The sequence below is a fragment of the Hemicordylus capensis genome, chromosome 1 (genome assembly GCF_027244095.1).
Source record: "Hemicordylus capensis ecotype Gifberg chromosome 1, rHemCap1.1.pri, whole genome shotgun sequence".
Classification (NCBI taxonomy): domain Eukaryota; kingdom Metazoa; phylum Chordata; class Lepidosauria; order Squamata; family Cordylidae; genus Hemicordylus; species Hemicordylus capensis.
The window spans coordinates 76,200,920-76,215,650 of NC_069657.1; the positions used below are offsets into that span (position 1 = coordinate 76,200,920).

At 43.2% G+C, this 14,731-nt stretch overlaps 1 protein-coding gene across 8 annotated transcripts in view; it reads left to right on the forward strand.

Annotated features, from left to right (window-relative positions):
- The window catches only part of DPF3 (double PHD fingers 3), a 273,036-nt gene that overhangs the window by 198,975 nt on the left and 59,330 nt on the right, over positions 1–14,731 (forward strand). For all 8 annotated transcript variants that reach the window (XR_008310482.1, XR_008310479.1, XM_053266047.1 and 5 more), the window contains exons 6-7: positions 7,601–7,679; positions 13,211–13,348. Coding sequence is in view for 6 of the 8 variants with exons in the window: in XM_053266047.1 (XP_053122022.1) it covers positions 7,601–7,679; positions 13,211–13,348 (217 nt within the window). In the remaining 2 variants the exon portion in view is untranslated. The remainder of the gene's footprint in view (positions 1–7,600; positions 7,680–13,210; positions 13,349–14,731) is intronic.

The window sequence follows — 14,731 nt, forward strand, 5'->3', positions numbered from 1 at the left end:
ATAAACCTTTTGGCTGACATCCAGAGCAGTGTACCACCTGTGCTCCTAACATCTATTGGCATGCAGCAGTAGCCCCTGTGCTGTTGCACACACTCCCCAAAGCAGGGGCATTTTGCACTATTTGCCCAAGAGCACAAATACTTTCCGGAGCTCACCGGTGCTCCAGAAATGCTCTGTTCGAGTGAAAACATGTCATTTGACCTACAATTTCTACTTTAATAGAGCACTTCCAGAGCACAGGGGAGCACTAGAAAGTGTTCGCATGTGCAAAAGTGCCTATGTTTTAGGGAGATGCTTTTGCCCAACATCTGTGCTGGACAAATTGATAAAAAGCATTCTCAAGGCTAAAATGGTTATAGAACAGACTCTGCTGAAGGAGAACCAGCATGGCTTCTGCAAAGGTAAATCTTGCCTCACCAACATTTTGGAGTTCTTTGAGAGTGTCAACGGGTGTGTTGATAAAGTTGATCCAGTTGACATAGTATGTTTGGACTTCCAAAAAGCTTTTGACAAAATTCCTCACCAAAAGCTCTTGAGTAAACTTAGCAGTCATGGAATAAGGGGAGGTTCAACTGTGGAGTGATAACTAGTTGGAGGACAGGAAACAGAGGTAGGAATAAATGGACAGTTCTTAAATGGACATGAGTAAGAACTGGGGTCCCCCAAGGATCTGTACTGGGACTGGCACTTTTTAATTTATTCATAAATGATCTAGAAGTTGGGGTAAGCAGTGAGGTGGCCAAATTTGCAGATGACATCAAACTATTTAGGGTAGTGAAATCCAAAACAGATTATGAGGAGCTCCAAAAGGATATCTCCAAACTGGGTGTGTGGGCGACAAAATGGCAAATACTGTTCAATGTGAGCAAGTGTAAAGTGATGAATGTTAGGGCAAAAAACCCAGCTTCTGATGGGGTCTGAGCTGTCAGTGACTGACCACGAGAGATATCTTAGAGTCATGGTGGACAGCTCATTGAAACTGTCAACTCAGTGTGCAGCAGCTGTGAAAAAAGCCAATTCCATGCTAGGAATCATTAGGAAGGGGATTGAAACTAAAACTGCTAATATTATAATGAACTTATACAAAACTATGGTGCAGCCACATTTGGAATGTACAGTTCTGGTCACAATACCTCAGAAAGGACATTGTAGAACTGGAGAAGGTGCAGAAGAGGGTAACCAACATGATCAGGGGCCTAGAGTACCTTCCTTACGAGGCAAGACTACAGCATCTGGGGCTGTTTAGTTTAGAAAAAAGATGACTGAGGGGAGACATGATAGATGTCTTTAAAATCATGCATAGTGTGGAGAGAGTGGAGAGAGAGAAAATGTTCTTTCTCTCTCACAACACAAGAACCAGGGGTCCTCCCATGAAACTGATTGCCAAGAAATTTAGGACCAAAAAAGTAAGTACTTTTTCACACAACACATAATTAACCTACAGAATTCTCTGCCATAAGATGTGGTGACAGTCACTCACCTGGATGGCTTTCAGAAGTGTTTAGATAAATTCATGGCGGATGGGTCTATTAATGGCTAGTAGTCTGAGGGCTGGCCACATAGTCTGAGGGCTGGCCACCTCCAGCCTCAAAATCAAGATGCCTCTGAATACCAGGTGCAGGGGAGCAACAGCAAGGGATATGCATAGAACCGGCGGGGGGCAGTTCGAAGGTGAGACCACTAAGGGTGGGAGAGGGTGCACTTACCCCTCCCTCTGCTTCCCCCCTGCTGGCGCTCATTTGAAAACCAGTTCAGTGGGGCGGCAGCATACCTCCCTGCCACTCTTCGGACTGGACCTCTGAACAGGTTTGTGAACATCCCTAGCAACAGCAGGTGAGAGGGCATGCCTTCAGCTCTTTCCTGTGGGCTTCTCAGAGGCATCTCATAGCCACTGTATGAAACAGGATGCTGGACTAGTTAGGCCTTGGCCTGGTCCAGCAGGGCTGCTGTTATGTTCTTGTGAGGTTGTGTGACAGTGCTTTGTGCTGCTAGATGATACGAGTACCGGTGGTACGTTGCTCTGGATGTCAGCCAATGAGTTTCCTGGATTACGTGTATTCTTTGCCTATATGCTAGATTATTTATATAGCACCATGAGTATGCATGATGCTTAATAGAGTATGAGTGGGCATACTTTGCCTTGAGGAGCTTAAAATCTAAAATTTGAAATAGTGAGGGGAAGGGAAGTGGAGACAGGATAAATGGCAAGAATATGTAATTATTTCAGTTATGTATACTTAGGTTACTGGATAGTACCAAAGGCCTCTTTTCCCCTTCATGGAAAAGTGGGGTTCAAGAAAATGAGCTGAGCTACTTTCTTAGCTGAAACATCCTTCAGCTTGCTGGCCAATCAGACCATCTCAGTTACCAGCATGAATGTGAAGCATGTCCATCAAGTTCTGAAAATATTATCCTAAAGTATGATGCTATTCTCACGATGGAGGAAAACCAGGCTACAGGAGCCCAACCTGGTTTTCCCCCACTGTGAGAACCACCAGGCGAGCCCAGTGGTTCTCTGGTGGCTAGCCTGCCAAAGTGGCCCTCCCCTAAAATGAGGTTAGTGGAGCTCTGCAAACCCCATTTTGGTGACTGTGAGTCGCCACAGCGTGAGTGATCATCAGTTGCCACACTCCCATCAGGAGGCTAAAACAAGAGTGATGGGAGCCAGTAGTTGTGTGGGTGGCCAATTTGGCTGCCCAGGGCTCCGCGGGTGATCGTCTGCGGGAAGAGCGGGCTAAGCCCGCTCTCCCCGCCGAACCCCGTCCAACACCGTCTGGCACTTCACACGAATCATGTGAAGTGCCTCTATGTATGCATGCATACCAGTCCACATTGTTTGGTGAGGTCTCAGTGGATAAAGCATCCCCCTTCCCAATCCCTTCCTTCCTTCCATGACCTCCTTATATTGGGCCATGACTTGGGGCATCACCTTAAAAGCTGGCATTGTAATATGTATTTAGGTGTAAAGATTTCCTTACCTTGAAAGCCCTGGGGTGCTTAACAACTTAAAGGCACAAACATTCTATTAAAACAGATTATGATTCTGTTAGAAGTCCCTAACCTTCTGTCAATTTAATCCTTACATTGCTTCTGAAAGATGCTCAGCTTTTAGCCTTACTGAATCTTCAGAGCAGAGGAACTTCTAGCTATCTAGAATACTATTTTGCAAACTTTGAATTTTGCACCTGGCACACAGATATTATCATTAATTGAGCACGTTCTGATTACAAATACTTGTTCTCTGATTCCCCAGACTAAATCAAAGGGGCTTACAGGAGAGTAGATGTCCATTGAACGTTAGGAGACACTTCTTAACCATATAAAAGCAATTTGAGAATGGACAATGGAACCTGGTGATGGGGTGGTCTCTCCTTTGCTGGAGGTCTTCAAGTAGAGGCCAGAGAGCCATCTCTTGGGGAAGTACTAATTCTGGATTTCCTGCATCAAGCAGAGGTTGGACTAGATGGCTTATAAAGTCCCCTCCAACTCAAAGATTCTTTGATGGTGGAGATCATAACTAGGGATGTGCATGGAACTGGTTCTATGTATTCCCAGGGTGGGGGATATACAAAAGTGGCACTGCCTACCTGCCAGTCCCTGCCCCGTCACTCTTCTCACACCAGCACTCTCCAAAAGCAGGTGTGTGGGACAGCAGTGTCCCTCTCTGCACCCTATTCTGCGTCACCATGCAAATAGCTGACACGCATGCACATGGCGCACACATGCATCAGCCATTTGCATGGTGGCACAGAACAGGGCGCAGAGAGGGACGCTGCTGTCCCGCACACCCGCTTTTGGAGAGAGCACCAGTGGGGAAGAGTAGCAGGGTGGAGACTGGCAGGTAGGCAGTGCCTTCCCTGGCTCTTAAGGGACACACCACCACCACCCATGTTCGAACCGGCTCAGACACCAATCCACAGAACCGGTTCGGTGCTCCAGAAAAGGAGTGCCAGACTGGTTCCGTGCATATCCCTAATCATAACTGGAGATATGGGTGGGGATGATTTCTAGAGTATGCTGATACTGGAAGTCTTTGGAAAGTCAGTTTAGACACTAAAACTCTGGTGAAATGTGTGTTTGGCAGCCTGTTCCATACAAGAACACATACAAAATATGTAGGATATACACAAAGTATATAGTTGTACCCAGTACCTCACAATTTTTTCTAGACTGAATGCTTCTTCTCCCCTTATCCTTTGTTCTAAGGATGCCATTCCTTCAGATTTCAGAAGCAACCTGGATCTACTTAGATTTATAAATCTAGAATTTAGACCTTTAAATGTTAGGCTGTTTCACAGCATAAGTGAGAGGCTCAAAGATGCTGCTATGGAAATCATGTGAGGAGCTAATGTACTGGTCATTCCAAATTTGTGCACGTCCCTTCTTTTCCTACAGCATGATTTTATTTTTAATCTTGGGCCCCTTCATCTGTCCTTCTGGCAAGCATCCTTGTTTGGCTCCATTTGAGCGCTCCAAGGCTGCTCTGCTGAAGCTTTCCGGCTATATACATCAATTCCTTGCTGTATAACGGCAGGAGGCTGAAGGCAGCCGTGGATGACTGAATGCCACATACTGAAGCACTGACAGCAAGCACGTGGTACTCAAGTTTGTGCCTCTGGGGTGGATGTCTATTTGCCAGCCCCCCTGAGGCCAGCCATGAAATTATGGGATGCTGGTAAAGAGAACTGAAGGCCAAGGATATATGGATTCACAGAGACAGGTTTAAAGGACTTTGTTGTCTAGAAATAACAGGAAGGGTGTTAAGGCCTGAAATCCTAGGATATACACTATAGAGCCGTAGAACATCATTTGTTTTTAAAAAGTACATTTTGCACTCTATGTAATGAAGGTTAGATGCAGTTACAATAAGTAATTATTCAGTGTGCACAGCATGCAGACAGTCACCATTTTGGAAAAGGGCAAAGCATAATTAGAATTCATGTGCATGCCTGCAACTGGGGCAGTTTTTAAAAGGGCCTTTTCCTTTTCTTTTTTAGGCTCCAGCGCCAGGGTTTTCTAAATCATATTGCTTCTAAAGCACAAACTTAACTCTCTTCCATTGAAGTCAAAATTGTTTGACTTTGGTTGGGTTGTGCCCATCATTGTTATTGCATTATTAACATTAACCATTTCTGTAGTACTTCTTGGTGTGTACCAGAAGTACACCCCCTTTTACAACTCTTTCCCCCCATTTGTGATAGAATCTCTTTTCAGAGGAGCCTTTAAAAACCATATTCCCGTTTTCACTTTGTTTCATGCTTGTTGGTGAGAATTATGTATGTATTTGTATCTGTTGTGAGGACCGCCCAGGGCTCCCTGCCCGCTCATGAGCGGGGAGAGTGGGCTTAGCCCGCTCTTCTCGCTCGCCCGAGGAAACCGGGTCTCACTGATCATGAGATCCGGTCCCATGTGTGTTTATATACCACTTTTCAACAAAAAAAAGTTCTCAAAGTGGTTTACATAGAAAAATAAATAAGATCATTCCCTGCCCCAAAAGGGCTTACAGTCTAAAATGAAACAGAAGGCAGACACCAGCAACAACCACTGGAGGGTTGCTGTGCTGGGATTGAATATAGACAGTTGCTCTCCTCCTGCTAAATATAAGAGAATCACCACTTTAAAAGATGCCTAGATTTAAGGCATAGTTTAAGGATAAACAACAAAATCACTTATGGTTTGTTGTAATTCTGTAGTTCTTTGAAGAGTTCCTGTGTATGCAAATTTGTCATCTAGATGTCTCAAAGTTGTCATCTAGATGTTCTGTTAAATATATTATTGTGTAGCTTGGGAACTTGTTTTTACTCTTAAGTAGCAGCCACACCAGGCCGCAATCTAGATTGACACCACAGTGCAGAGGTAGGGGGCAGGAGCATCATTAGCGGTGGCCCAAGTGGCACAGTCCTGCAATGAATTGTTCAGAGTACCAGATCTCATCAGCCACTTCACTCCTCCATGGTCTCTTCCAGAAAGGAAGTGCAGCAGTGGAGACAGGGGCAGAGCTGTACTGGGTTCCAAGAACCTGTTCTGAGCTGTCTTCAGGGCCACCTCCATTCCTTCTGGGGCCACCTTAGGAACATAGGAACATAAGAAGTTGCCACATAATGAGTCAGACCATTGGTCCATGTAGCTCAGTATTGTCTACACAGACTGGCAGTGGCTTCTCCAAGGTTGCAGGCAGGAATCTCTCTCAGCCCTATCTTGGAGATGCCAGGGAGGGAACTTGGAACCTAAATGCTCTTCCCAGAGCAGCTCCATCCCCTGAGGGGAATATCTTACAGGGCTCACACATCAAGTCTCCCATTCATATGCAACCAGGGCAGACCCTGCTCAGCTAAGGGGACAAGTCATGCTTGCCTCCACAAGACCAGGTTGTTTGCCCCTTCTCCTCCCAACTGCCTCAGGCACCCAACTGACCTCCCCATGGTGGTGGCATGTTCCCTGACCCAGCAGCCTGCAGTGAGGCTGCCCTACCCACACTGCTCAGCAGTCCTCTGCGCATATGTGACAGCCAGCTGAGCAGTCAGCATGGCAGCCAAGTGCTGTGCCAATCACTCAAATGGCTGTTGTGTATGCATGGCGGCCAGCTGGGCAGTAGGGGCAGGGTAGCCCCCCCATGGGCTGCTGGGTTAGGGAGCCCACCACTGTGGGGTGCGGGGAGGATGCCAGGTGCCTGCAGTGGTGAGCCACGGGGAGGAGAAGGGGCAAGCAAGCTGTCCCTAGAAGGGAATGAGGTGGGGAGCATGTCACTGCAGCCCCAGAAGGGAATGAGACAGGCCACCTATGCCCTCCCTACGCCACTGAGTGGAGGGACCTGCAGAGAGCATGAGAGAGAGCTCCTAACATCATGAACTCTCTGCTGTTTCCACCTTCATAGATGCTATATTATAATATTAGAGGCTTTAAAAAACATTCTGGAGTGGAGTATGCTTGAGTTTAATTATCAAAAGATGGGTTGTGGGCCCAGGGACCTGTATCTTTTAAGTACCTAGCAACAACCCTGTTAGAGGGTATTTAAAGCTTTATTTCCGTGCTCCTTGCCCGCTGAAAATTCTTCGCCTGTCAGCATTTATAGACCAAAAGCAGAGTGACACTGTACTCTAATCTTTCCAGTGTGGGAGGATCCATAGGAAGGATCCACAGCAAGACACACTGCCAGAATGTAGTAATCAGAAGCATTGTGTGTGCATCAGCTGACACTCTCCTGACAGTGGTTGACATGGCTGCACCTTTCCTCTGCATAGAAATTTCAGTAATATTACATGTTAAGTAATTCTTAGATTGATAATGCTATAAACTGACCTATTATTTTGTTTACTGTGGATTCATTAGCCCTATTATATGGACACCAGCTCTCAGAAATATTTAACAATAACTTTATTGGTGACAAAACAGGAATTTTTGCTTTATTATTGATTACCCTGACAGATTTGGTTTTGTTCAAGTGGTTTTTTTAAATGTTCCTAATCAGCGTGCAGCATTAGAAGATCAGATATTCTATTGCTGTAATTTTCATAGACCTGCTGAGACTACTCAAAAAAGATAATGTTTGAGGGGAAAGCAGAAATTAGTTGTTGCACTAACGCCTTGATCTTCATTACAGGCTAGAGGGTCTGGAGGTGGTAGGCGAAGGAATGACATGTCTTCTATGGATGATCATGATAAACCTTATGTTTGTGACAGTAAGTAGTACCCAGATCCTCTGCTCTGTTTTTCTGATCCAGCTCCCTTCCAAGCATGCAAAACATAGTTTATTCCTTCCCATATCCTTTGGATATAACTCACATCTCTTTAATTTTCTGTTTTTCTCCTTCTCTTGTGACTTTCTATGCGTTTGTATCTTTCTCTGCCCTATGAGTTACTCTCTGAAGTCATGCACATGAACAAACTCCCTGGTGGCCAGGGAGGGCTGAGGGGAAGACAGGAGTATACCTGCCTTCCCGCATATGAGCACATGGTCTGCAGTGCTCTGCTGTGTCATGCACCTACACGATTGACGTGGCAAAGCCTACTGGATTGGGGATCTGGAGGAGGAAGTCCTCCAGTATCCCATAATGCATTGTGCTGGAAGCCGAGAGACTGCCCGCAGCAATGCTGCAGCTCCCAGCTCCTGTCCACTCTTTAAGCGGCACTCTGTAGTTATAAGGAAGCCAGACTGCTGGAAGATGCACCACACAGTCCTGATCACACACACGATTGGGGCTGCAATGATAAGATGGAGCTTTGCCCCTTAAACCTGGGTTAAGCAGAGGGTTACTTAACAGGGTAGCCCTGCTCTTCAGCAGCAGGGTGGGAGTGGACCTCAAGGCTCCACATGAGCCTCAGGACTGAGGTTTCCCCACTGCTACTCTGCTGCAGATGGTCATGTGTACGACCTCTCTATTTCTTTTTCTGAAACATAGGGCCAATCCTAAAGTTTTGTGGGGCTGCACATAACAGTCTCCTGGTTTTATTTATTTATTTATAATGAAAATGAGATCATGGGAAGCTACCTGTTTGAGCAGAAGAACAGCATGGGGAGGAGGGGGCTGCTTAACCCTTTGCTTTCTGGCCATTTTCCTGCTCAAAATTATGCTCTCCAAGTTGTTTTTCCCCACTTGAGGAAAAAGAAACCTGTACCTTGTTTACCTTTCTGGTGGAAAAACTACTTGGGGAATAGATTCTGAGCCGGAAAATGGCGAGAAGGGAGATTGGCTAAGCATCTTTCCCCCTGCCATTCCTCTTTTGACTTCCTGTGGCTGCATTTTTAAAAGCCACCGGGAAACCATTACATGCATTTCTCATGTAACTGTTTGGCCCTGTGATTATGAAAAAAAGCATGCACTAAATACCTAGATACATCATGCTCTTTGATGGTTGCCTTTCAAAGTTATTTTAATCAAAGGGCTAAATCTCATACTCCCCTTTCTCCATCTCTGAATTAGACACAGAGCTGTCATTGAATGGATTTGACTGAGCCTGGGTGCTTGGTTGTGCAGTCCCTACTTGCTCTGGGTTCATTCCCTGTCCCTGACAGATGCTGCAGAGAATATAATTGAAGTATGGTGCTGAAAATGAGCTTGCTCTTTGTAAGGATCCCTGTATTTGGCATAATGTTAATTCTTCCTTCTGCCAAGGCTTTGTCTATTGGCTTTTATTGGTTGGCATCAGTGGCTTTCCCCCAAGACTGTGACTTCAGAACGCAAGTTAAGCACTAAATATTTAAACATTATCAAGTATCAATCTACTCAGAGTAAAGTAATGTAAGTTGTGCTGCATGGGTTATTTTTGAATAAAGCAATGTAGAATTCAGAACATAGCCTTCAGAATTGTTTTCTGCTTGTGTGGCAAGAATGCTTCACTCATCTACCACATTGTGGGTACTGGTCTTCAAAGGCCATGTCTGCAAGAAGGGAAAAAGCAGATAGATGTGGAGTACAAGGTTTCTATAATCCTTCACTAAGAGGTGAAGGGTGAGAAGACTGATTGTACTATTGTATTGTGAGCCTTTCAGGGACAGTGACCATTTTTATAAACCTATAACTTATGAACGGCATGTCAGTATGATGGGTAATAGACTATTTATATTCTTCTTTTGGTTTGGTTTTGCTATACTTAATCCTCCTGCTACTTCTATGTCTCCATTTATAGGAAATTCGCTCCAAGACACCTTGACACATTGATTGGCATAGTTCATCCCTCTCAATTAGGGGTTCCCAACCATGGGTCCCCAGATGACAACTCCCATCATTTCCAGGTGTGGCCGGGTATGATGAAAATTGTTGTCCAACACATCTGGAGACCCATGGTCAGGAATCCTTGCTCTAAATCTTGGGTGCACAGCTCAAATGCCCCAGTGGACTGGAATCAACCGTGACTTGGTGTACGAGGGCCAAGGTCAATTTTGAGCTTATTAATTATTACATTAAAATTATTATAAAAATATTTAGTGAGGGGATAGATGTTTAGAGTCAGGGGAAAAGGTGAGGGGAAAGTGAACTCTGGCTGAGGACCAGACATCTGGTATCAGGTGGCCAACTGCCCTGAGCCACTGCTGATAGTCAGCAGGACTGGCCAAGAGATCTTCACAGCTCAGCTGCATATTCCTACCTGTGGGCTAGCAAAAAAGTCCCTGTGGGCCGGATCTGATCCTCGGGCCTTATGCTGTGCAGGCCTGCTCTAAATTTTATTTATTTATTTAAAATATTTCTATAATCAATGATAGTCAACTGATATCCTATGAACAGCCTCACCACAGTTGTTGGTGCACTCTCCCCGAGAGCCTTGAAGCATCTTTTCCCTCAAACTGGATTGTCTCCTCCATCCTGTGCAAAGTGATAGCAGGTCTAAAGAGACTCACCTGCTAAACACTCCCCTGCTAACTTAGCAAAGAGGCACTTTTCTAAAGTGGTGATTCTCTTTATTTAGCAGGGGGGAGTAACTGGCCCTATCCATCTCCAGCACAGCATCCCTCCAGTGGCTGTTGCTGGTGTCTATCTTATGTTTCTTTTTTAGACTGTGAGTCCTTTGGGGACAGGGAACCATTTTGTTTGTTTTTTTCTGTGTAAACCACTTTGGGAACTTTTGTTGAAAAGCGGTATATAAATATCCGTGTAAAGTACATAAGAACAACCCTGCTGGATCAGGCACAAGGCCCATCTAGTCCAGCATTCTGTTTCACACAGTGGCCCATCAGATGCCTCTGGGGAGCCCACAGGCAAGAGGTAGGTGCATACCCTCTCTCCTGCAATTGCTCCCCTGCAACTGGTATTGAGAGGCATCATGCCTCCGAGGCTGGAGGTGGCCCACAGCCACCAGACTAGTAGCCATTGATAGACCGGTCCACGATGAATTTGTCTAAGCCCCTTTTAAAGCCATCCAAGCTTGTAGCCATCACCACATCCCATGGCAAAGAATTCCATAGATTATGCACTGTGATAGATTAATTATGCACTATATTTATCTCTATAAATAGAGATAAAAGAGCTCAATTTATTTTGGCAAGGAGCTCCATTAATATTGGCCTCCAAAATGGGTTCTGAGACATAGAGCACATGAACCCTAGTGATTGACAATTCTTATTCTTAATCATCTCTTCATACACAACACCTCTGGAGCCAGGTATTATCAACTGACCATCTAGTTCATTGCCTGTTTAGTTCTAGAATGTATTCTTCCTTGGTTTTTGATATGAGGAGATATCTGCTACAACTTCAGATTTCTTCAATGATGGCAGTTTTGCATTTTCTTATCTTCTAGATTTTGCCTTTGTATTCTAATTAATATTCTTGGTTAAAAAGCTTCTGCTGAAATACTCTGTTGCAGAAAAAATGTACAATTTGTTGTTCTCTTCCTGGTGACTAATGAAGTAATTGGTTCTTGTCTTCTTGATGCCCTGCTTCTTTTAGCTTTATTCTCCCTCGAGCTTTCTTTAGTTTGAACACTGTAGCTTTAGCTAAGCAAAGATAACATTAAAACATAGTCGAGTTTAGAAAGCTGGTTTTTGGCCTGATAACTGCCCTAACTGCTTGAACTCAGCACATATGTGAAGTTTTGGACAGGAACTGTGTATAAATAAGAAAGGTAATATTAGTTGTACATCCTATGCCTGTCAGGTGTCTGACTGTCAAGTAGGATCATGTTCTAATACGTATCATTATTATGTTAAGGTTTTAAATATGTCCAAAGTAGTGCTTTGATCATTGCTCATTACCATATACACTGTCTACCTGTTCATTCTGTATATGTACCTAGGCTATCTGGTTTTCCCCCACCAGCTTTTTAAAATGCTCTATTTATTTCTTAATTAGCTACTATCCAGTACTTCTTAAAACTTTCATTAAAAATTAATGTTACTAATTTAGAAATATTGTGCTGAATTCTCTGGCTTATGAAGTACATTTTTAGGATGTTTTTCTGAAGAGTATTTTGAGATAATCTTAGATATTATATTATAATATAATTGTAATAACATAGATAGAGATAGATGTGTGTGTAGAATATATATATATATATATATAGAGAGAGAGAGAGAGAGAGAGAGAGAGAGAGAGAGAGAGAGAGTATTATATCTTTCATAATAGTTCCTGTACAGTTTTGTGCATTCTCTTCCAAGATGATACAGATTCTTGCATGGACACAGAATGATGCTTGCCATTGACCCTTATTCTTAGTATTCCATTTTATAACTTGGTGTTGGCCTACTAACAATTACCTTTGTTGGACATAGTACAACCTGACTTACTTACTGAGTACTGAGCGAGGAAGCTGCAGTTTTGCATGCCATCAGGACTGCATTCATTGTGGGTTAAGCAGTAGGATACAGTATTGTAGCTTCACCTTATTTGCAATGAACTGCCATTAACTGATAAGCAAGTGCAAGAAGGGGGAAGATAGTCTTGTAAAAGAGGCCCAGCTGTCATTCCAGTCAAGTTCCATTGACAGATATGTAATATGGTGTGTATGTGTTGGTGTGTGAGAAAGAGACATGAAAAGAAGTAGTCTAAAGATTCAGAACATAGGAATGAATATCAAGATTTTTTAAAAATCAAAATATAAATTATTGTGTGATGCTGGATAAAACATTTAACCTTTCTCTGGGTTCTGGTTTTCTCACTGGAGAATTAGATAATACATTTTTATAATGGAGTATTATGTAATACCATTACACTAGTTCCTAACCCACCCAAATTTAAATCGAATAAAACCTATACAAGAGGCCATAATTTTCTAGGAATTTTCTCATTACTGTGAGAAATGAGGTTGGCTATCACAGTAGTGGGTTTAGCCTTGACCTTAACAGTGCAGCATCTTGGCTTAAGATGAGGTACTTTAGGGCTGATTTTCACTCTACATTTTGTATTTAGGTATGGATACCAAAGCACACTTGTACTAAGCCAGAATATTGTGTGTGTGCGAAATTTGGCATGTGCCTCTTTAAAATACTTGGAATCAGGGCCTAATCCTTTCCTGCTTGCCATTTCTGCATATAGAGGAGAATTCTACTCATGTGCAGCATACTCTTCATACTTGACAGAAGATATAAGTATTTTGTACTCAAGTATAGAATGTAGCTTCAGATTTGACTCTTACTGTGAGGAACAAAATCTCTGGGTATTAAGAAGTACACATAAAAATCTGGCAAAAGCAGCAATGAAGAGATATGTGAGACTGTGTTTATTTTACGGATGTGTCATTCTCTGTCTACTTTTTCATTGTGTTTTCTCTGTTACAGTTTGTGGCAAGCGCTATAAGAACAGACCAGGATTAAGCTACCATTATGCTCACACTCACCTTGCAAGTGAGGAGGGGGATGATGCTCGGGAGCAGGAGACACGCTCCCCACCTGTCCACAGAAATGAAAATCACAAACGTGAGTAGAATGTGTATTCCCCCCCTCCCCTTTCCCCTCCCCAATTCCCTTTCCTGGAATGCTCCAATCCCCCTTCGATCTTTCCTCTTCTAGCTTCACCCTTGCATTTCAGCAGTTGCTACAATTACTTTGCTCCTCTGTGAATTATTGGGACCTGGGCTTTTAGTGGAGCTAATCAACTGCAGCTTTTCCAGGTGCTGAGCTCAGCTAGTCAAAAAATTTAGCTCAAACCTTACATTAACTCTGCAGCAGGTCACTTTCCTTCACTGCTCCCGTGGGGAGAGCATGTCAAGGGAAGACGAGGAAAGGGGGGAACCCAATCTGCCCATTGTCAAGCTGTCGTACAGTAGTTAGAGGAGAAAACAGCAGAACACACATCAGTTGTTATTTTTCCTTCTCTCTCTCTCTCTCTCTCTCTCTCTCTCTCTCTCTCTCTCTCTCTCTCTCTCTCCTTGATATTGTATAAAATTCACCATACATTCCCATCATCTTTTCAAACCCTAACTTGACATGTGAAATGATTTCTGTAAATATCAAAGATGAGTTCTAGGATCAAAACAAGATCTGCCCACAGAGGGTACATCTAATAATGTTTTCTACTCAGAAAACTTCTGGATGTCTCAGAAGACAATGATGCTCCTTTCTTATAATTTCTTAAGTTACAAGACTGGAGATTGAGGAGATACTATTTCCATTATTGTCCCCAATGAAGGCTTAGGAGATGCTTAATCACTATATTTGCTTTTTAAAAGAAAAAAACTCTTCTTTTAAACATGTATAGAGTCATTTTTATAAAGTATTATGCAGCTTTGTAGGTGGAAAATGTTGCAATGTTATTCCATGGAATTTATTATATTTATTACTATGGAGGTGGTACAGTAAGATAAAATCTTTGCTTCCATAAAGTTCTTTATTATTAATGTCAGGAATACATGTGAAAGTCCTTTATTACATCCCTCTTTGAAGTGAAAGCAGGATAAACCACATTAGTCTCTTACTGAACTGGTGTTTAAGAAGAATAGTTTACTGATCTATCCTAGAAGCAAGGTGTTAAACTAGATGGAGGGACTATTGAATTACATTTGACTATTGGAAGAGCCCTCCTGGATTGGACCAGGTGATCTGTCTGATTTTTAAAGCAGCACTTGCAAATTTCTTTAGATTCCTTTAGATATCCATCCTTTACTTTGGTAGTCTCTGGTTACTGTCATCTTAAAACTGTTCAGGGATAGGGAAGCATGTTGCCACCACAGCTGGCTTTCCCCTTACACACAGAAAATGCGTAGAACTGTTTATTTTTTCCAATGCGTGTTCCAGGACATTAAAATATATGTATGTCTTCTGGACTGCAAATGTGCTTTTAAAACATCTCTGCCATACCCT